The sequence below is a fragment of the Mirounga angustirostris genome, unplaced genomic scaffold, assembly GCF_029215605.1.
Source record: "Mirounga angustirostris isolate CCGP_5_RB_7025 unplaced genomic scaffold, mMirAng1.0.hap1 SCAF_2, whole genome shotgun sequence".
NCBI classification, from domain to species: Eukaryota; Metazoa; Chordata; class Mammalia; order Carnivora; family Phocidae; genus Mirounga; species Mirounga angustirostris.
This window is the reverse complement of record NW_026991710.1, coordinates 184,138,597-184,162,911: the sequence shown is the minus strand read 5'-3', so window position 1 is coordinate 184,162,911 and position 24,315 is coordinate 184,138,597. Positions and strand designations below refer to the sequence as shown.

The 24,315-nt window shown below is 37.4% G+C and overlaps 1 protein-coding gene and 1 pseudogene across 1 annotated transcript; one reads left to right on the top strand and one right to left on the bottom strand.

Annotated features, from left to right (window-relative positions):
• The first annotated feature begins 204 nt into the window (after positions 1 to 204).
• ZFP42 (ZFP42 zinc finger protein) lies at positions 205 to 1,143 on the top strand. The gene has a single exon (XM_045879522.2). It carries the CDS (start codon positions 205 to 207, stop codon positions 1,141 to 1,143), a length of 939 nt encoding a protein of 312 aa, XP_045735478.1.
• A 16,028-nt stretch (positions 1,144 to 17,171) lies between these two features.
• Positions 17,172 to 17,664, bottom strand: LOC123847378 (large ribosomal subunit protein uL15-like; annotated as a pseudogene).
• Between the last annotated feature and the right edge of the window lie 6,651 nt (positions 17,665 to 24,315).

Below are 24,315 nucleotides of genomic sequence, written 5' to 3'. Positions count from 1 at the left end.
CCATTTTGTTACTGAAAAGTGAATTTGAGGCCATTTTTTTTAGGTCATTTTCTGACAGTGGTTCTAAAGTTGGACTATATTTTATCTAAAGGTTACTATCTCAAAGGAGGTGTTTGCTGAAGACAGCTTACTCAGATCACTGTCACTTGGAAGTGGTTGATAAATCCTGGTGCAAATATTCAAGGAAGAAGCAGGCAGGACACTATGGCCCAGCAACTGAAGAAGAGGGCAAAAACTTGTGGCCAGAAAGGCCTGGGTAGAAGAGCCTTCGGGAGGGATAAGCCAAGGCCATCTAAGCCACGGCCAGTCCAGAAGGAACTTCCCAACACAACATGGGCCTTGGAAGATGAAGGTGTGTTCTTTGAGACGAGCCATCTGGTTGTTAGAGAAGACTCCTTCTCTGACTGTTACATAGAATGCATAATTAGAGGTGAGTTTTCTGAACCCATTCTGGAAGAAGACTCGTCCCTTGACTACCTGGAAGAAGGATCAGAGCAAGAGCTTTCTCAACAGGTTCTTACAGCAAGCTCACTTCTGGAAAAATCCTTGAAATCCACACAGAAAGGGGCAAAACAAGAACTTCCTCAACAGATTGTTGGAGAGAATTCACAGCTTGAGTGTTCTGAGTATGTAATAGGCAAGAAGCTTCCTTCTGGAGGAGCACCCAGCATTGACTTACCAGATCCTAAACAGTCTGCAGAATTTGCTAGAAAGAAGCCAACAAAAGATAAGGAATATGAGGCTCCAGAAAGAATTGTTTGTCCTCACAGTGGATGCCCAAAAAAGTTGAAGAATAGAGCTTCCCTGAGAAAGCATCTCCTTGTCCACGGTCCTCGAGATCACGTATGTGCAGAATGTGGGAAAGCATTCAATGAGAACGCGAAACTAAAAAGACATTTTCTGGTTCATACTGGAGAGAAGCCATTTCAGTGCACTTTTGAAGGGTGCGGAAAACGCTTTTCTCTGGACTACAATTTGCGCACACACGTCCGCATCCATACTGGGGAGAAACGTTTTGTGTGCCCCTTTGAAAGCTGTCAGAAGAGGTTTATTCAGTCAAATAACCTGAAAGTTCACATCTTAACTCATGCAAAGACCAACAAAATGAAAGAGAAGATGGAAAGTAATCCTTTAACAGGATAAGCGTATTAACAAAAGAGTGATTTGGGGACAAATGGACCTTATTATCATCTCCAGAAAAGAGCTTTTTTAAAGCAATTGCAACCCTACATGGTATATTTTTGTTTTATAATGTACTATGATGCTCCAGTAGTTTGACACCATTTTTGAACACTGTATAGAATTAACAGTGTGTTTCCAACAAGAAGGTCAGTAATGACTTTACTTCAAAAGCATAATCCTTAATACATTATGAACTAGATTACTGGGTATGGGACTTATTTTCACATGCTATAAATATGAAATTAACTTCGTTTTTAAAGTCTGTAGTTTCCAGTTGTTTAGCTTTTTGCCTTTTAGGAATAAACTTCATGCAACGTGTGATAATCCTAGAGAATGAAAATTTTGCAGTAGATTGTCAGTAAGTGAATGAGTAGTTAAACATGTTTAAAAGTTCGATATATTTTTAATCCTTTTTTATCATCGTAGAAAACTATTGAAATCACGTAGCTTGATTTGAATGGTTATCTGATAGTGTCAATTCATTGGAATCATTTTACATATTTTAAAAGGAAATAAAAACCCAGAGATATGCTGAATCTGGATTTAAAAAAATCAGAGGTGGGTATTGAAAGGCAGTACCATTTATTTGTCTTTGAAACTAACAAAACATTGCAAAGATTAATATTTCAGTACTGGGGGGGCAGAAGTCCAAAATCAAGGTGTTGGCAGGGTTAGTTCCTTTTAAGCGTCATGAAGGAAGGATCTATACCTGGCTTCACCCCTTGGTTTATAGATGATCATCTTCATGTTTGCATGGTTGTTTTCCCTCACGTGCTCATCTCTTTCCTCTGCATGTCCATGTCCCCAGATTCCCTCTTACCAAGATACCAGTCATACTGATTAGAACCATCCTAATAATCTCATTTTAACTTGACCATCTCCATAAAGACCCCATCTCTAAATAAGGCTACATTCTGGGGTATTAGGGCTAGGATTTTGACACAAATGTTGGGGGGTACACAGTTCAACCTGTAATGTGCATTTCCTTAGACCAAATAATTTCATTTCTGGAATTGTATTCTTTTTTTTTTTTTAATTTTATTTATTTATTTGACAGAGAGAGGCACAGCGAGAGAGGGAACACAAGCAGGGGAAGTGAGAGAGGGAGAAGCAGGCTCCCCGTGGAGCAGGGAGCCCGATGCGGGGCTCGATCCCAGGACCCTGGGATCATGACCTGAGCCGAAGGCAGACGCTTAACGACTGAGCCACCCAGGCGCCTCTGGAATTGTATTCTACAAAACATTTGCACGGATGTACAGAGATATTTGTTCAAGGATATTAAGCACATTTTTAATAGTATTAACTTCATATCTTAAATGTCCATTAAAAGGCAACAGGTTGCGTAAATCATGATACCTCTGTTCATTCAGTAGAAAGTATGCATATACCCTTAAAGGAACCCTGACTGTAAAGGGAAGGAAATGGGGCCACAGCCAGAGGAAAGCCACAGAGTAGGAGGAGGTTTGTTGTTAATAGATACTAAAATTAATAAAATAGATACTCTGGGACAGAATCTGGGGTATTTACATGCTGTGTAAGAAAATTCAGAGAAAGTGGTTAAATATTCTGGATAAGAGGGAGGAATTGGGGGCGCCTGGGTGGCTCAGTTGGGTAAACGACTGCCTTCAGCTCAGGTCATGATCCCAGGGTCCTGGGATCGAGTTCCGCATCGGGCTCCCTGCTCTGCGGGGAGCCTGCTTCTCCCTCTCCCACTCCCCCTGCTTGTGTTCCCTCTCTCGCTGTGTCTCTCTCTGTCAAATAAATAAATAAAATCTTAAAAAAAAAAAAAGAGGGAGGAATTGTTTCGTCCAGAGGTGGCTGATAAAAAAAAACTATAGCTTCAATATAGGGATTAACTGAATCCCTGATTGAAATAATCTTAATGATGTGCAGAATATATGCAGCTATCAAACTTGGAATGCACCCCCCCACATTAATATTATAAATACTCAGTAGTTAACAAACCATATTTGATGTTAAGATTTAAGACCCCATTGGAAGTAATGATAGTATATACCATAAATTTAACAGCTTTCAGAAAAAAAAAAAATAACAAAACAGTATATAAGCAGATAAACTTTAACATTAATTTTGATTTGAGAAATGCCAAAATGTACAATCACATGACTTCAAAGCATTTAAAAAATGGAAGGGCTTATATTTTCACCTCATTGAGCAAACTTTTAGTATGGAATATTATAGAAACTTAGTTTTTTATTTATAATATATTTGGTATGACATTTATACCATCATTTCTGTAGGAATGTGTGTCCTGAGTATCTAGGTCAAAATGAACATTGGATATATAATCCATTCATAAATTTGGAATTTCCTCTAAGTCAACCACCTGAGTATAGAATTTAGGATGGGAATTTGGTATTGATCAAGGTGATGGAACATATGTTTATCTGGTTTTTGCTTTAACATTGATGTGTTTGATTTGGTCCCCTGGATTTCTACCTCAGGAGTTGAATTAGGACATAGAATCTCTATAGGCTAAGCAAAAAGGCAGGATTAAATAGGGAGCAGTCAAAACTAAAGTCAATGGCGGGGTTTAGGCAGCAAGCTCTTGAGACCTGGGACTCAGGGCATCAAGAGGGATCAAGATCGACTTTCCCTTCGTAGAGGCTGGTCTACTTCTGTAGATTATTCTTTCTGGAGCTGAGGGGCCCAAAGCTCAGTATTTACAACCCTAAAGCTTAATTGTACAAGAAATACCAATTTGAGAAAGTGTGTATCTGGATTCCAAGGCTTAGTTAAATTCTGATTTGGGAATAGGATGCTCCTTGGCTAGCCTTCTAACTGTTTTGTTTCCCAAAGCACACCCCTAAAACTGCTACGAATGTAAAAGGAAGAAGGCATGTGGGTGAAAAATTGAAAAAGGAACAGAAAAGGAAATTAGCTATTGCAGATATGTTGTCTAAAATCTTAATAATGTTTTGGAAAGGAAATAATACACTTTTCTACATTTGTATTCTAAGAATGAACACAAGATGTGTGAGTACATATCCAGAGAAAACTGAAAAAGGAAATCAGTCCATCTAGATTTTCACGGCTCCAGGTACCAGCATGTTGCAAACCCCAAATCCTGATAAATGAACAAATATTTTTCTGTTTTCATGTGGTATTTGGATTCATGGCCCATATCATTTTTTTTTCCTTTTTATGGCCAAACATTAATAGTCAGAAGATAACACCAGAGAAATGGCTTTCCACAGAAAAATGAAAATCTTAAAGCCCATCACTTTCTTGGTATCTCCAACACATAGGTCATAGTTAGTTGGCACTTAATAAATTATAGAATGAATAAATGTAAAAATATAGCTTAATATGCTTTTTAAAAAACTAGTTACGAAGTTCTTAAAATTATATATAATTTAAAAACAGCTAATTGTCTTTATATAAAATCTCCTGGTTACTGTGAGATAGGGTGAACAACTTCACTAAAGTGTTCATTTGCTCATTGAAAGAAATATATATTTGTTGCCCATGCATATATCAACTCTTAACTCCAAAAGCAATTACCACTAAAAATTGTTATATTACTTGATCATTTTTATTAATAGTGATAATTATCTTAAGTCTCACTTTTTTCCCTGTCTTTCTTGAAAAGGGGCAAAAGAGACTGAGGGTCTGTTCATGTCCTAACATCTTGGATAATGAAGCACTAACCTGCATTGAGAATTATATCTACCAAGACTGTGATTAATTAACAGTGTGTTGAGACATTCCTACTTTAAAATGGTTTCTTTTACCTCATTCTCTGATATGGATACAGATCTCCCAGTCATATTTGATTTATTTCACCTTGGCTACAACATAAATTAGCAGACACAGGATTTCTATCATATTCTATCTAAAAAATAATTTTATACAAAAGCAATTTGACAGATTCTTTTCAGTGGAATATGCATGTGCAGAAATCCGTGTGTGCTTATGTTTTAATTACCTCATGCACTAGCTCTGAATAAATTGCATGATTACATCCTACATTGGACACAGAACAGTGCAAGATATATTAAAAAGCCATTATATTTGCAACTCTGAGCAAGAGACTATAATTAAAAGGCAATTGGATGAAATTAGCTTTGAGAGTGCAAGAGTTTAAGTAGGATTTGGTAAATGAACATTAATGGTTAACATGTGGTTTTTATTATGTCTTTCGCTGCTTCTCTCTGTGACCCCAGGGTTGAGTCTCTTAGATTTCAGTGGACCAGACATGTGAAAACACCTGTACAAAGCTTTGCTTTACCATGTGGCTAAAGTTATGTCCATAAAAGAAGCCAACATAACTGTGACTTTAGTAAATCACAGGTATTAGGTAAGCTAGAATGATACCCTGGGCATTAATAAACTATTTTTTAATGCTCCTAAGATCTCGGGTATGTGTCATAAAAGCATAGTTCACACTTCCTGCAGCTCAAAATGTTGGTCCTAAAATACACATGCACAAATCAAAGAAGGGATAAAACTTTAAAGAATTCTGATTATCATGACCATTAAATAAAATCACATACAATATATGTAATAACCACTTCTCCTTTATCTAAGGCAACCCAAACATTTGCAAACTACTGAGGCTTCAGCCCGGTACTGATATTTCCATGTGTGGGAGGGGAGGTGGAAATCTCTGTGTTTATCAGGTATATATGCCTAATGGATCTTCTACTTAGGGCAGATTAAAGATGGTTGCAAATTCTTTCCTATTCCTCCCACTGAGAGTTGGAGTCTGTTTCCCCTCCCTTTGAGTTCCTGCTGGTCTGTGAATGTCTTGATCAGTAAGAGTTAGATGTAAATGGTACTGTGATAGCTATGCCAACATCAGGCCTAGCTTTTAAGAGGCCTGGTAGCTATGCCCTGCTCTCTTAGTAACTAACTGCTATTATAACTACCCTAATACCACCATCCTAGGCAAAATCCAAGCCACATGTTGAGGCCTATAAGATAAGACCTGGCGAGCGAGAACAAGGCCAAGCAATAGTGAGGGGCCATCTTGTAGGATCAGCCAGCCCGTCACCCCAAGTGACACCAGCTGAACTGTAGGCAAACTACCTGGATAGTCCATTTCCAACTTTCTGACCTACAAAATGAACAAAATGAAATGGTTGTTTACGTGGTAACTATAGCTGATAACACTATTATATATAGTTGAAATCTGCTGAGAGTAGAACTTAGTATACATATGGTGAGAACATTATATGTGAGGCGATGGATGTATTAACTAGATGGGAGGAGTCCTTTAACAATGTATACTTATATCAAAAACAGTGTACACTTTAAATACATTTTCTTTGCCAATTATACATCAATAAAGCTGAAAAGATGACTGTTTCAAGTCACTTGAATTTTGGTTTTTGTTCATTATGCAGTAAGAGATACAAGCAGATTTGTTCCTTGACTTTATAGTCTCCACTCTGCATTTGTGTAATGAGTGTTGTGTGTGTTTATATATACATACATATGGGGCACCTGGGTGGCTCAGTTGGTTAAGCGACTGCCTTCGGCTCAGGTCATGATCCTGGAGTCCCGGGATCGAGTCCCGCATCGGGCTCCCTGCTCAGCAGGGGGTCTGCTTCTCCCTCTGACCCTCCTCCCTCTCGTGCTCTCTGTCTCTCATTCTCTCTCTCTCAAATAAATAAATAAAATCTTAAAAAAAAAAAAATGACTTGAACTAGGGGCGCCTGGGTGGCTCAGTTGGTTAAGCGACTGCCTTCAGCTCAGGTCATGATCCCGGAGTCCTGGGATCGAGTTCCACGTCGGGCTCCCTGCTCGGCGGGGAGCCTGCTTCTCCCACTGACCCTATCCCCTCTCATGCTGTTTCTCTCTCTCTCTCTCTCAAATAAATAAATAAAATCTTCTAAAAAAAATATATATATATATATATATTCATACATATGTATATACATAGATCTTACCATATAATTAGTTTATGCCTAAGTTCAAAAGGAATTTATATTCAAATTTATATACTAGATTTAATTTCAGTAAGTCATAACAGCGAGGTAGGTAGTGAGTTCCTTTTTCCTAGACCAATAGAGACTGATGTATTTGGTCAGATATTTAAGGAAACTAGAGCCGCCTTTAATAAAACTAAAACTCAGATTCTCTAAAGGGTGATGGAGAGTCTCCCCTTGGGAGGAAGTTTCTCTTGACCAGCAGTTTATGTCTTCCTGGGTGGGAAGACAATTACTACAGCTACCACCACGGTCCTAAAAGGGCCATACTCCGTTTTGACACTGACCCAAGCATGAGCACACAACTCTTCCTTTATTCATTTTCAGTGAAAATGAGATGAGGCTGGACATTTAAAAATCCCATTAGAGGCAAGAGAAAAACACCATACAGCTTGCATTCTCAGGTCACAGGTTTAAGAGATATCCACCTGTTTGGTTGGGATCCAGAGTTAAGGGAAAAGCTCCAGTGATTAGTTTTCACCTGAGACCTGGTTTTGGTTTCTGACAGAGGACCCACTTACTCTCCTTGCTTACTAACCTCAGTATGTCTAGATGGAGTATTTAAATAGGGACGCCCCTAAAGTTATCCCATACGGGGATATAGGATGGACACACAAAAGATCTTGTAGAGATGGGCGAGGAACAAATTTTGAAGGTGTTATAAAACCATCTTTAAAAGTTAGAATTTTCTCTTATAGTCAGTAAAGAAAGCATTGAAGGAAATAAGTAAGTGATATGATCAAATTTGCTTTTTAGAAAAATCATTTGGGATTCAGGGTAAAAGATTGATTGGGGAGTAGAAAAACAGGCAGCTGTTGCAATAATCCACAGGAGATAAGACATGTCTTATTGGACTTTTTATTTCCAGCACAGGCATAGTACACCATAAATGATTAATGGATGTTTGAATAAATGCTTGACTTGACATAACTAAAAGTATTTCCAAGCAGTAGTAAAAATAGAAAAGTGACAGACACAATCAAAAGACAAATAATCCAATTTAAAAAATGAGCATAGGGCTTGAATAGACATTTCTTCAGAGAAGATCTATAAATGGCCAATAAGCTCAACCTCAGTCACTAGGGAAATGCAAATCAAAACCACAGTCATACCACTTCACACTCACTAGAATGGCTATAAAAACCAACAACAAAAAATAGAAGTGTTGGCCAGAAAGTGGAGAAATCTGAACCTTCATTCACTTCGGGTGGGAATGTAAAATGGTGCAGTCCCTTTGGAAAACACTTCAGTAGTTCCTCAAAATGTCAAGCATGATTATTACATGACTCAGCAAGTTCACTCCTAGAGAGATGTAAAACTCTGTTCACACAAAAATTTGTGTATGAATGCTCATAATGGCATAATTCATAGTAGCCAAAAAATGGAAATAAGCCAAATGCCCTCCAACTGATAAGTGGATAAACAAAATTTGGTATATCCATACAATGGATTGTTATGTCAGCCATAAAAGGGAACGTGTTACAACATGGATGAGCCTTTAAGACATGGTAAGTTAAAGAAGTTAAAGAAGCCAGACACAAAAATCCCTATATTGTAGGATTCCATTTACTTGAAACGTTCGGAATAGACAAACCCAAAGAAATTGAAAGTAGATTAGCTGTTGCCAAGGTCTAGGACACGGAGAGAATAGACAGTGACCACTAATCGCTTATTTTTGGTATGATGAAAAGTGTTTCTATCTGATTACTGTAGAACTGTGAATGCACTAAAAAACACCTGTATACTTTGAAAGGATGAATTTTATGGTATGTGAATTACATCTCAATAAAGCTGTTACTTTAATAATCACTTATGCAAACTCATATGGTCTTATTAACTATTTTACAGACCTTGCATCAAAAGTAATAACTAAGCACATCAAACACTCAGGAGATTAGATAGCCAGGGTTAAGAACACAGACATCCGAATCAGGCAAACTGAGTGGAAGTTCAGTTTCATCACACAGAAAACTGTGACTTTGGGCAAATCACATAACTTCTCTGAACTTCAGTCATCTGTAAAATAGGAATAATACCTATCAGAGATGTTGTGAAGGTTAAATGAGACAACAGACAAAAAAGTCCTGAGCTGAAGTGCCTAAGAAATGAATGTTAGATGATATTATTCTGTGTATTATAAATACGACTTCTAGTGGGTGTACTGTGTCAAAACTATGGTCCTGCCCCTTAAGATTCTTTTAATCTTATAGCACATTATAGGTGGCTGATACAAATTATCAGGTTTTTTTCCTTAATGAGCATATATACTTCTTTAAAGTGTGTTGAAGATGAAAATATTTAAGGTCAGCATCTTGGAGTTTCATTTGTTTTCTAAAACTTGAACCCCTGTGACTTACACATTCGAAGGTTTTCCAAGGGCAGCTTTAAAGTGGGTAGATCTGGTATTTACCAAGCCCAGTTCACCTTCTCTCCCTTACACCAGCCAGCCTCCACAGACATTTTCTGTTATTAAAGGAACAAGACAATTCAGAGACCTTTCTCACAGTAGTACGGCTTCCCCTTGGTTCCCCAGGCAAAGCCACAACAGTGTCCTCAATTAGAATTGATGGCATCCCTCTAAGTCTAGGTTTCCCCCCAAGTTTTCCTTACAAATGTCAGCGCTCCTTTATTGTCAGATATTTTTGGATAAAGTGAAAATAACATACAAAGAGTATTCATAATTTTATGAATTTTTACCAAGTTCTTGACTTTTAGTTTCTTTCTGAGATAATAAGTGGGGGTGGGACTCAATGTTCCCCTTGTCCTAATCTGCATCAGTGGCGACCTTCAAGATAGTCCTTCTGCCTGGTGTGTAGATGTAATTCAGGTCCATCAAGAGGTGTTTTGCAGTTTTAGGAAAATTCACTGTCTCTGAGGACCTCTAGCCTGGGTAATATTTGAGACCACTAGGTACATCCGTTACAAGTGGGGTCTGAGACCCACAAAATACTCTGAGTGCTGTAACTAGCAACATGTGAATGACAAGATAGCAAGATGCAAATTCAAAGAGTTCTATTTCTAGAATATAATTCTAAAACCCTTTTTATTTCTGAAAGTTATGTTCTAATCTAATGGTGTTGACATATGATAAACGAGTCATGTTAAGATAATACAGTAAAAGGTAAGAAAGATAAATTACTGTTTTATTGTTATTACTGCTTTATTAGTACTAATGATGACTTAGGGACACGATTGCAAAAACCATGGCCTCGGCTTTGGAGGAAATTACAGGTGTCTATTTTAGAGTGTTTTAAATAATAAAGATATACATTCACATTTGCAAAGTGCTTTGAAAATGAAAGGTGCAGTGTGAGCATAAAATGGCATGTTGTGTGAGCACAAAATGCCATGTAAAATGGAGCTGGATGTGTCTTTGCCAAAATCCATAGTTGAAGCCTGAACCTCTAGTACCTCAGAATATGAGATAAAGCTTTTACAATGTGGTTCAGGTAAAATGAGGCGGTTAGGATGGGCCCTGATTCAATGGGCTGGTGTCTTTTTTTTTTTTTTTTAAGATTTTATTTATTTATATGACAGAGAGAGAGGGCGAGAACAGGAACACAAGCAGGGGGAGTGGGAGAGGGAGAAGCAGGCTTTCCGCTGAGCAGGGAGAGCCCGATGTGGGACTTGATCCCAGGACCCTGGGATCATGACCTGAGCCGAAGGCAGATGCTTAACGACTGAGCCACCCAGGCGCCCATGGGCTGGTGTCTTTATAAGAAGAGAAAATTTGGACACACAGAAGAGACACCAAGGATGCGTGCCTACTGAGGAATGGCCTTGTGAGGACACAGCCGGAAGGCAGCTATCTAAAAGCCAAGAGAGACCTCAGGAAAAAAAAAAAAAAAAAAAACGAACCTGCCGACACCTTGATCTTGGACTTCAGGCCTACAGAATGTGAGAAAATAAATGTCTGTTGTTTAAGCCACCCAATCTGTGGCATGTTGTTATGGCAACTCGAGCAGGTTACACAGGCCACTTCGCAGAAGTGCAGTCAGAGGAAAGAGTAAAGAGCAAAGCACGGAGGCACGAAACAGCATGGCACAGGCAGGAATAAATGCTGGGCAAGAACTTCAAGAGAATAGACTGGAGGCGTGCACAGGCACCTTGGGCTCAAGCGATCTTCTGCCGTGCCGAGGAGCTTTAAATTCTCACATGTAGAAACTTAGGCCATTGAAGGGAGAGTTCAGGTCACTTGGGGTTTTTTGTTTGGTTTGGTTTTAATTGCTATTGTTTTAAGACCTGAGATCATTTTCGAGAAACATAGCAAAGTATAAAGCATAAATAAAAGGTAAATACACTAACAATTTTACCAGCTAGAAGGAACCCACTGGTGAATATGTTCCTTAGAAGTCAATGAGTTTACTCAGAAGAGCAATACATTCAGATCTGCATGTTATAACTAACACTATCGTGTGACCTGTGGATGTGAGCATCTGTGAAGCAGGGGAGAAGAATAGACTGAGAAGTCAGGTCTGTTTGGAAGAGGTATGGAAAGCCTGAGAAAAGGCAGCTACTGTAGGGATAAAGAGGAGAGAGATGAGTAAGGTAATACATAGGTGAAATTATCAGGCCGTGGTGATGGATGAGGGGAGGAAGAAGCGTCTAGAATGGTCTTTAGGTTTCCAACTTGGAAGAGTGGGTAGGTTGTGATACTAGGAAGGGACATGGAAGCTTCTTAGAAATGCAGGACGAAGAGCAAGGAGAAACTATGTGATACATTTAGTTTAAGATGAGACTCATTGTGTGTGTTGGGATAAAAACAAAAATCACTGTGAAAAGTGAACTTACTCGAATTTGACTGGGGAAGCTAAGAATTCGCATTCCACAATTTTATGGATTTCTTAAGATAGTTCAACTCTGTTGCAAAATAAGTAAATCAGAGAGGATAAACAGTATTTTAATAGGTTAAATGTGAGATAGTTTCAACCCACCAGATTGACTAGTAAGTCTATGACAAACTTGAAATAGATAAAATCAAAATCAAAACAGAGCAAAGCCATTTACTCTCTAGCAAATATTTATTTGCACAGAAACAGATATACTCAAGAATGTCCAGCCAATCTTTAAAATAATTAGGAATTCAAAGACCTGCTATCTAGAAATTTCTCTAGTCAAAGAAATAACCATAGTTGTAAAATAGCTGACAATCCATTTATTAAAACAGTAGGCGACTAATGCTTCTCCTTGTTTCAAGGTTACATTATAAATCAACCGAGAGGGGCAAAAACCTTGTAAGAGACCTGTAGGAGGATGAGCAGAACAATTTAAACTATTAAAAAAAAAAAAAAAAAAAGTCCTAAAGTGCATATCTTACTTACAGAAAGAATGAGGTTTAAAAGGATGATAATTAACAGAAACTGACACAGCTGGCTTCCAGCAAGTTTCAATTGCAAAGATCATATAAATTGATTTATAATGTTCCCATGTGACTAATGAAAGTAGATTGGTGACCATATTGTTCCAAATGATTGCATTAGAGAAGATTATTACTTTTGAGAAGCCCACATTAATAATAAAATCATTATCACCAAGGAATAAATAAAATAATACTTTTCAGAATCAACGTGTTGGATTTTAACACTCATACTTTATTATTATTAACCATCTTTCAAAATGATTAAAAAGAACATTCCAAAGAAGCATCAGTTCCATTCTTCATTTTATTTTTCCCTTGGAAGAAAGGGGGATTCAAAACCTTCCTGATGTCAGCACTTAGAAAGGTTAATTATTCATACAGAACAATGAAGAGGAAGCACTAGATTTAATTGGACACATGCTTCTCACATTTAAAGATAGGGAAGTAGATAATGATGTCCCTTTTGTGTCCTTCCAGAAGAAATATGGGGAACTGATAATGTCTCACACAAGTCTTCAAGGAAGAAAATGTAGAGCATGCGTTTTCATAGATCACTCACTCATTAAGGAAAAAACTCAGAAGAAATGTAGTCTCAATAAGAGCTTAGATATGATCAAATTTAAATATCTTACCTTGGAAACAAGTAAATTTGACATCACTAACCTCTAGAGACTAGTAGGAGATTCTGACATACAAAGTTTTATCTAAGTATAGGCACTTTCTGATCAAGGAAATAGTTAAAAGGAATGAACAAACAAAAAATTGGACCACAGAGCATTCCATCAATGAATTCTAGTGAAAGCTTATATGGAAATGGTGACAGTAATATTCTTTTGCTCCAGGTAAATAAACTACACTGTAAACTGCATGAAGTGAGAGAAACTAAATCTTTTTGTTTATCTCTGTATCTCCAGTGCCTAGTATAATATCTAGCATGTAGTAAGTAGGCAGGGATTAACTATACGTTAAAAAAATGAACTTTGGAAAGGTCAATTCTAGGACATGTACTGACAAGAAATAATAAGTATTCTTAGAGCAAAAACCATTCTTTCACCAATTTTTTTAATGCAAATCCTTTTTTGTCGTATTAGATGCAGAAAAATGTCTAGAACTGAAGTGGTTTGCATTCCACTTGCCCCCTTCCAGACATTATCCACCCTCACCCGAAAGGTAACCACTCTTCTGACCTCCAACACCAGTTACTGTTAAGGGCATGTGGGAAGTTTCTGGTTTAGGGCTGTTAGAAATAATACTGCTATGAATATTCTTATGTCTTTTGGGGAAAAAAAAATGTTCTCATTTCTTCTGAATATAATTAGAAATGGAATTGCTCATTCTTTGGAGAGAGAGATATATATATATATATGATGAACTTTAAAAGATATTTTCAGTTTTCTGAAGTGAGAGAGAAAATTCCTCTAAAGAGTTGTCTTAAGTGATGGGTAGGAGTCCTTTATCAGCTGTGTGTGTGCTCAGTTCCCTCCCCCAGGAACCAGTTCTTGAACATTCACTTCTTGGTCTACTCTCTTTGGTGATCTCATCCAGTTTTAGGCCTTCATTTTATTTTTTATTTTTTAAGATTTTATTTATTTATTTGAGAGAGACAGAGAGAGAGCCCAAGCAGGGGGTGGGGGACGAAAGAGGGAGAGGGGGAGTCAGCAGGGAGTCTGATGCTGGGCTTGATACCAGGACTCTGAGATCATGACCTGAGAAGAAGGAAGACGCTTAACAGGCTGAGGCCCCCAGGCGCCCTCCATTTTAGGCCTTTAAATACCTTCTGTAGGTAACATAATTCCTCAAATTTATACTATCTACTTATCACCTCCACTTAAATGTCTTCTGTGAATCTCAAACTCAACATGTCCTCAACATCTCTCCACTTTAAATTCCCCTCCCTCCACTATCTTCTTGTGTTACTCTTGCACACTCAGACTCCTCTTTGTCCACACTGACCTCCTTATTCCACAATGAATGTATAAGTATGTTCCCACTTCAGCGCCTTTATATCTGGAAGACTCTTGCAGATATCCACCCAACCGGCTACCCCACCCCCATAACCTTCATCAAGTCCTTACTCCAGTGGAAACTTCTCAGCAAGATCTTATCTAATTATTCTGTTTTCTGCTTTATCACTCATCACCATCTAATATATATTTTACTTATATATTTGTGTTATTGTCTATCTCCCTCTGAAATGTAAACTCTATGAGGGCAGGAATGTTGGTTCACTTTTGTATATTCCATGAGTTCAGTAACTTTGTTTTTGCTGTATCCCAAACGCCAGTGAGAAGGTCTGGTGCACGATAGGCATAAAATAAATATATGCCAAATGAATAATGAACGTAGTGAAATCTTATTTGGCAATCTGTTAATAAATAGCCTGAAATTAGATATAACATTACAAATAGAGTCTTACAAGTAGCCCACAAAAAGAAACTATAATCTTCTATCTTATGTATTCTCTTATTATATGTGAAGCCTTCTCACAGATAACACAAAATAGCTTTGAACAGTTGTTTCATTTATAGACTTTCTGAATCTTTGGGTTTTTATGTACTGCAATCTTTGTCAGTATTTTGCTTGAGTCAAAATAGGCAATGGAGAATTTTACCCACTATACAAGATCAGCCTGAAATTCATTCCATATTTTACTCTCTCCATATTTTAGTAAACTCTAGTACAAGATATACAATGCAGGGCGCCTGGGTGGCTCAGTTGGTTGGGCGGCTGCCTTCGGCTCAGGTCATGATCCTGGAGTCCCTGTATCGAGTCCCGCATCGGGCTCCCTGCTCGGCGGGGAGTCTGCTTCTCCCTCTGACCCTCCCCCCTCTCATGTGCTTGCTCTCTCTCATTCTCTCTCTCTCAAATAAATAAATAAAATCTTTAAAAAAAAAGATATACAATGCATTTTTCATGTCCTAAGAATTTTAAAAATCTAAGGAAAGGAATAACAAGAAATATTTTATTCACTACAAAACAAAACAACAAACTAAAGTACAGATAGAGTGGCATATACATGAGTGATGAAGGGTATTCTGTGCAAGCTTCACTAAAATTCTAATTCTTCCATCTTCTACTCTTGAATAAAGAAAAAGAGCTATCAGTGAGAGTAACTCATTCTTAAATTTCTTTCCAGTAAACTATATGAATCCATAGGTTGTACAAAAGTTTGTAAGCATTTACTTTCTACTTATTTCAATTTTTAGTAATGGAAGTAATCTATGATTATGATGCATAAAAAAAGAACGTACAGGAGTGCCTGGGTAGCTCAGTCAGTTAAGCATCCAACTCTTGATTTTGGCTCAGGTCATGGTCTCGGGGTGGTGGGATTGAGCCCCGCATCAGGCTCTGTGCTGGGCACAGAGTCTTCTTGGGATTCTCTTTCCCTCTACCCCTCCCTCTGCTTGTGTGCACTGTCTCTCTAAAGTAAATGAATTAATCTTGAAAAAAAAAAAAACCTACAGAGTGAAGAGTTAGCTTCATCACTACCACCCTATTTCTTTCTTCATATGTCACTACTGTTAAGTATGTAGTATATTCCCTCTCTTTCTATACATTTGTACGCATGTGCATGTGTGTATACCTAAGTTTGTAATAAGTATTTACAGCATGCATGGTATGACCTTATTTCCCTTGTGAAACTCTTGCTATATATGTCTAGATACATTTGGATTTTTAAAAAATGGGATGATATGAATACTATATGACCATGTTTTACCAGTAGCACTATATTCTAGAGAGTTGCTCTGTATATAAAGGTCTATCCATTCTTTTTAATGGCTGCCCAGTATTCCTTAATATGAATACACTGTATTTTATTTAACCATTTGCTATTGGAGAATATTTAAATTGTTTACAATGTCTTGTTATTGTCAGAAATAGTACAATGAACCCTGGTGTATGACTTGTGCATAAGATGTGAATATTTCTTTAGGTCAGTAGTTCTCAGAGTGTGGGTCTGGACCCCTTAATATGTTATTTGCCTTTGTCAATATTTACACTTATAAGGCAAAAGCAATAATGAATAAGCCAGTTTGCAGTTCAGAACAAGTCAAGGCACCAACCTGAACTAGAGTCATTATATCCTTCTCTACCATGCATCAAACACTGACACTTTTATAATGAAAAAATAATTTATAATAGACTGCGTCTAATCCAAAATTATAATCGGTAGTTCTGAATTCATATACAAATTCTGTTAACTTCCGTTCAAATTAAAATTCTTTTGACACGTATCTCATATGCCAATATTCCTAAATTATACTCATAGATAAGTACATTCCAAGTCATCTAAATAAGTTGATTTGCACGCTGTGGTAGACAGCCTGCCAATATGGCTGCCAACAACTCTTCCCAACCAACCCTTTAAGCACAGACCACTCCTCACATCAAGAGTAGATTCTATTTCCTGTCCATTTGAATATGAGCTGTATTGTGACTTGTTCTAATAACAGAATACTGTGGAGGAGACATTCTAAGACTTCTGAGCCCAGGCTTTGAGAGAACTGGCAGCTTTTGTTTTTCCCTCTTGGATTAATTATAAAGCAGCTCAGGCTAAACTACTGAATGAAGAGAAGCCCTAAGAAATGACCATCCATCATGTATGGTCCAGCCACTGTTGAGCTTCCAGCTGAACACAGCAGAACAAATACCTTCGTCTTTTTTTTTTCTTTTTTGAAAAGTACTTGTTAGCATTTAATGAACCTCCCCCCATGTGGCTTCACGCTACTAGAACGCAGGCGCCCCCCACACCCTTAATCTTCTCCTCTGCTCTTCTACTGAAGAATTTGGCCTTCATGATGACAGGCTGTTTTGGGAGTTTTCCCTCTCCCAAAACTTTGTAGTAGCCCGGTCGCACCACATCAATGATAAGAGCAGCTCCGGTCTTGTTTTTGCAGCATTCACCCGTGTCTGCTCACTGACTAAGGTTCACAGTCTATCAAAGTTGACAGTTGCGAGAAGCTCTGGTTCCTCTTTAAGTGGTCATGTCTCATACCAATTTTTCCAAAGTAACCTGGGTGATAGTTGTCCAAGTTGATCCTGTGGTGATGCATGCCACCAGCATTACCCCGGCCTCCTGGGTGCTTCCGGTGCTTGCCCATGCGACCGTGGCCATGGCTCACGTGGCCCCGAAGTTTCCAGGTCTTCCTCAGTCTGGATGGCATGTCAGCAGCCAAGAACACCTTCATCTTATGCATTGTGAAGAAGAAAAGCTTCCCAGCTGAACTCAGTCTGCCCTCAAGATCATAGATAAAATCATAAATTGTTATTGTTTTAGGTCACTGGGTTGTTGTTTTTTAATTATTCGGCAACTGAAAACTAACTTTTTCAAAGTAAGCAATGAATAATTGACCATTCAACCATTATATTTGGATATGTAACACTAAGCCACATGAAGTTTTTTTCAGAGGAAGGCATTTTTTGGTTAATATTTTATTTTGATATAATTATAAACTCACAGAAAAGTTGTAAGAATAGGACAAGGGACTTCCATATACCCTTTACATTTTATCATCTTTGCTCTATTATTCTCTGTCACTCTTTATCTGTCTCCGCGTCTGCTTCTCTCATTCTTCTTTACATTTGAAAATAAGCTAGAAACATCATATCCCTTTATTCCTGAACATTTCAGTGAGTATTTCTAAGAACAAAGACATTTACTTACATAAACACAGCACAATTATCAAATTTAACTTTGATAAAACTATTACCTGATAGGTAATCTCTATTTCAAATTCTGTCCATTTTCCCAGTAATATCCTTTATGGCTACTACCTCCTCTCTCCCCTGGGTTGAGGATACAATCCAGGGTCGTGTATTTATTACATGACAGTTGTCATAACCTTTTCGTTTCCTTTAATAGAGAAGAGTTTCTTATCCTTTCTTTGTGTTTCTTGACCTTGACAATTTTGAAGAATACGGGCCAGTTATTTTGTAGAATGTCTCCCAAATTGGGTTTGTCTGTTGTTTCCTTATGATTAGACTCAGGTTGTGCATTTTTGGCAGAAATATAACCGTAGTGATTTTGGGGCCTCCACTGTGCATTATACCAAAAGGCACATGATGTTGGCTTATTCCAAGGCCAGGTTATCTTTGAGTACTTTGTTAGGTAGTGTCTGCTCGGTTTCTCTACTGGGAAGTCACTGTCTTTCTTTTGTCTTTCGTAAGTAATTTGTGGGGAAAAACTTGGAGACTATGCACTTATCCTGTACTTATCAAACATTCACTCAGTGGTTTTAGCGTAAACTCATAAGAAAAGGAATATTTTGAACAAATATATAATAATAATTAACTATTAAGAAACTTCTTGAAGCAGAATGTTAATTGTATTTTAACTATAAACAAATCAAAAATGTATGGCTTCAATTTTCTGTAAAATATGTTTACTTAAAATTCAGTGGAAATGTGCTTCACAAAATGAGTTTTAAGGCTTTTTGAATGAAACGTATTTTCAAAAAACAGATTGATGTATTCAGAAATTACAAAATAAGTGTTACCTAACCCTACTAAAACTTTTATAACATATCTTCCAATCCATTTAACAATCAAAAAAAAAAAAAGCAAAAGAAATGTTAGTACATATAATACACATAGTTTAACCTGAATCTACAACAAAATTAAAAAACTGTTATATCGCAACTGGGAAAAAATGCAGATTTTGTATTTAATTAACATTTATTGAAAGTCTGTTACCTGCTAAGCATCATGATACATCATCTCATTCATACTAAGCATCTTATTTTATTATTATCACAATTCTGTAGAGTAGTTGCATTATGTCTTTTTTTTTTACATCAGAGAACCTTCAAGAGGTTTATTTACTTAGCAAATCATGACTACCCTGTGCCAGGTTCTGTATGAAGCATTGAGAATACAATATAGATCAAGGTGGAAATGGCTCTCTTATAATCTAGGCAAGACAGACAAGTAAACAGCCAATTATAACATTCTGTGCCTAATGTTTAACAAATGGTATGGTTGAGCTCTGAGCAGTGTACTAAGAGAGGCCCATAAAGCAGACTCAGGTGTTACGACAGACTGTGGACAGAATTTATGATTCGGCGGAGAAATGAAAGATGAGGAGGAGCTAGGTGTAAGGTGTGGGTTGGTAGTGGTGGAGGGAGGGTGCAAATATCCCTAAAACATTTTCAAAAAGGTCCCTTGGCTATGCATGCATTTTCATTACAATGGGAACACAGAGAGCCAGGACAGATGACAAACAATGCTGGTAGCAGAGGTAAATAGGCTTAAGGCTAAGTGAAATAAGAGTTCTTGAGGACTGCACTCTCTACCCACCACTTGATTAACATCGCTCAAAGATCACTCCTATGACTTCGAGAAGATTTTGACATAGTTTACATTGAATTTAGTTTGTCCATTTCAGGATCAAAGGATGGCAAAGTTTCTGCTGCATCCAGGACATTATGAACCACTAAAATGCTAAAACCACTTTTATCAGTTTAGTCTGGTCCTGGCCCGAAGTCACTAACCTATATGAAACATCAAATACCAAGGTTATTTGGCTGAAAATAAATAATAGATTATGTTAATACAGACAGGGATTAGATAATGAGAAAAACTTCTTAGTTCTACAGCATACTGAATGGTTTATTTGTAAATCAAAATGAAGCAAATAAATTGCTTTAAAAGAAGATCACTCTTTTAGGTGTTCTTAATACTCCCATAAACTCTGTATTATAGACTTAAATTATTTTGTAATTCTGACAGAGAACTGAATACTCTTTTTTTTTAAGATTTATGTATTTGAGAGAACACACGCAGGAGCGGGGGAGTGGGTGGGGGGTCAGAGGGAGAAGGAGAGAAGCAGATGCATCGCTGAGTCTTGTGGGGGTGGGGAAGGACTCCATGCAGAGCTCCAAATGGGGCTTGACATGGGGCTTGAAAGCAGGGCTTGAGATCAAGACCCGAGCTGAAATTAGTAATGGAAGGCCCAAAGGACAGAGCCACCCAGGGGCCCTTCTAACATAATACTGGTCACATTTGTTGAGCATTTACTAGGCATAGTAACTGAATTCTAAATTTTTTACATCTTTATGTATAAGTCAGATATCAAAAATTGCCCCAAATCTCCCTTACAGAACTGATATGTCATATTTGCACTGTCTTATGTTCTTAAAAAACATTGTGTATACTGAACCACAGCTGGCCTCATGGGTTCTGGAAGAGGGATTTTTGGACCTATATAATTAACATGCCAATGAATAATTAATTGCTATATTAATAATTAACTTAGTACACCCATTAAAATTAATATTTGAATTAAAATGGATATTTTAATGAATATTTGAATCCAGATATCAGTATAAAGAAATTGTAGAATGTCAAATAAGGTTCAATTACAACATGTTTTAGAAAGAATTATGTTATTCCTGCTGGACTCTGCCTAAAATAAAGGTGGCTGCTCTCTTATGCAGTATCTATGGATTATGGTCTAGAATTTAGTGTATCTGGAATATGAAACACTGAATAGAACTTATCACTGTCAAGGATGTGACTGGGGATCCAGTTTGAATCTTTTGTCTTTATTCTAATAAGTTATATAGCAATGAGCAAATTACCAAGTATCCCAAGCCTTAATTTTCTTTTCTGTAATATTGTGATGATAATTTATGACTCTGGGTTATTGTGAGAATTGAGTAATAAGATAATGTGAGTCTTTATACTTAACCTCTTAGTAAGCATGTAGTAGATGGTAGCTATTATTAAGCCAAATAATTATACATAGGGATAATATTTTCCTATCAAAGCTGACAATATGGATTAGGTCAATGTCTCCATAAAGGCTAAATATGCTGAAATATTTAAGAAGCATACCTAACATGAAAAATGTCTCTTAGTGCTAAAGCACTTAGTGATAAAGCAGATAACAATCCCTGCAATTGTGAAGCTTATCTTCTGGAAGGCTGAGTTGGGGAATGACTTTTAAACAAGCAAATTGAGGGGCACCTGGGTGGCTCAGCTGGTTAGGGGTCTGCCTTTGGCTCAGGTCATGATCTCAGGGTCCTGAGATCGAGCCCCACATCAGGCTCTCTGCTCACTGGGGAGTCTGCTTCTCCCTCTCACTCTCCCTCTGTGCTCTCTCTCTGTCTCAAATAAATAACATCTTTAAAAAATAAAACATAAATTATAAGCAAGCAAATTGAAATAAACATTAGAAGATGATATATGCTATGGGGGGAATCAAGGAAAAAAGTAGAACTGGCTTTGAACAGATCATGGGGGAGTGGGAAGGTCTGAGTTACAAAGGTAAAAAGGTGGTAAATATAGGCTGAATTAAGGTAGTGATATTTGATCTGAGACTTGAAGTAGGTAAGGGCCAAGTAGATATGTGCAGAAAGAGTATTTCAGGCAAGGAACTTCTAGGGCAAAGGCTCTCAGGCAAGAGCTGTGTGCTAGGATGGATAAAGCCCTAGGCTTGCTTGGAGCTCTGAGATGGCAAGGGGCTAAGGGTTGGGGTGGAGGGACAAAACAGATGGACACAGAAACAGGAGAATGGTGAAGAGTAAGAACCATGTAGGATATTCTAAGTGCTCAGATGGTTTCTCCAAGTGTTATGGACTTCCACTTAAAATATTCTGGCCCAGGGGCCAGCAAACTTTCCCTGTGAAAGTCCACATTGTAAATATTTTAAACATTATAGTCCAAATGATCTCTGTTGCAACTATTGAACTTAGTCCCTATGGCATGAAAGTCATAGGCAATATGGAAGCAAATGAGCATGATTTGGTTTCAATAAACTTTATCTAGAAAAAAAAAAAAAAAGGGTAGTAGGCCACATTTTGCCTACTGGCCATGGTTTTTCAACCTCTTCTTTGGCCTAACTTATGGACACTGAGTTTTTGTCTCTGTTTTTTTCAAGAAGTTTTATAGTTTTATTTTTACATTTGGGCCCATTTTGAGGTCATTTCTGTGTTATGAGCTAAGAATTGAGTTTCTTTTTTTTTACTTTTTCTTTCTTTTCTTTCTTTTTTCTTTTTAATCTATGGATATCTAAATGCTCAGCACTGTTTATTGAAAAGATTAGCTTTTCCCTTTACTTTGGCACTTCTGTCAAAAATCAACTGAATGTGTGTATCTGTCTATTTCTGGAGTCTATTGTATTCCATTCATTTCTGTGTTATTCTTACACAAACACAACACTATTTTGATTACTCTAGATTTATAGTAAATCTTGACTTCAGGTAATCTAAGACTTTTAACTTTGTTCTTATTCAAAATTATTTTTGTTATTTTATTTCCTTTGCACTTGCATGAGTATTTTAGGACCAGCTTTTCAGTTTCTACCAAAGAGCCTATTGGGGTATTGATCCAGATTTCAATGAATCCCATAGATCAATCTGGGGAATATTTACTTCTTAACAAAAATTTCTTTGATAAGATGCCAAAAGTACATTTAAAAAATTGAAAACTGCACTTCACCAAAATTCAAAAGGCACAAAATCTAAAAGGACAAGCCACAGACTAGGAGAAAATATATGCAAAAGATATATCTGATAAAGAACTTGTATCCAAAATACATAAATTTTATAACGCAATAGTAAAATAACAGTCAACCTAATTAAAAACTGGGCAAAAGATTTGAATAGAAAGTTCATCATGAATATATATGAATGGCAAATAAATGCATAAAAATAAACAACATTGTTATTTATTGGGAAAATGCAAATTATAAGAATGAGATACACACATCCACTACAAGACTGAATTTAAAAAGACTGACAATATCAAACATTAAAAAGGCTGTGAAGCAATGGGAATTCTCAAAAGTTGTTAATGGGAATGCAAAATAATGCAACCACTTTGGAAATTAGGCAGTTTCTTAAAAAGTTTACCATGGGGATGCCTGGGTGGCTCAGTCAGTTAAGCGTCTGCCTACGGCTTGGGTCATGATCCCAGGGTCCTGGGATCGAGTCCCGTGTCGGGCTCCTTGCTTAGTGGGGAGCCTGCTTCTCCCTCTCCCTGCCACTCCCCCTGCTTGTGCTCTCTCTTTACCTCTCTCTCTGACAGATAAATAAATGAAATCTTTAAAAAAAAAAAAGCTTACCATGTACTCATATAAGACCTGGCAAACTCACTCCTAGGTATTTAACCAACTGAAATGAAAAATATGTCCATAGAAAGACTTGCACTGGGCGCCTGGGTGGCTCAGTCGTTAAGCGTCTGCCTTCGGCTCAGGTCATGACCCCAGGGTCCTGGGATCGAGCCCCACATCGGGCTCCCTGCTCAGCGGGAAGCCTGCTTCTCCCTCTCCCACTCCCCTTGCTTGTGTTCCCTCTCTCGCTGTGTCTCTCTCTATCAAATAAATAAATAAAATCTTAAAAAAAAAAAAAAAGAAAGACTTGCACTGGAATTTTCGTAGCAGCTTTATTAAAAATTGACAAAAACTAGAAAAAACCCACATGTCCATCAACTGGTGAATGGATAAAACAAAGTGTGGTATCTTTATACAATGGAATATTTCTGTGCAATCAAAAGAAACAGAGTGACTGATACATCTAACAACATAATACATTTCAAAAGCATTTGCTAAGTGAAATAAGCCATATGCAAAAGGATACATATTATATGATTCCATATAAATAAAATGGATTCTAAAAAAGGCAAATCTATAGTGATAAAAATCAGATCAGTGGTCCATGCCAGACACTTGCCAGCAGATATTAGGGGATGTGATAGAAGATTTAACTGAAAGGGATATGAGGAAGGTTTTGGGGTTGACAGAATTATTCCACTTTGTGATTCTTGTTGTTTTGTGACTGTTTGCATTTGTTAAAACTTACTGAATCATAATAATCAAGC

What these genes read in the sequence shown, in the direction of transcription:
- ZFP42 (XM_045879522.2), top strand. Translation starts at nt 205, where the DNA reads ATGGCCCAGCAACTGAAGAAGAGGGCAAAAACTTGTGGCCAGAAAGGC.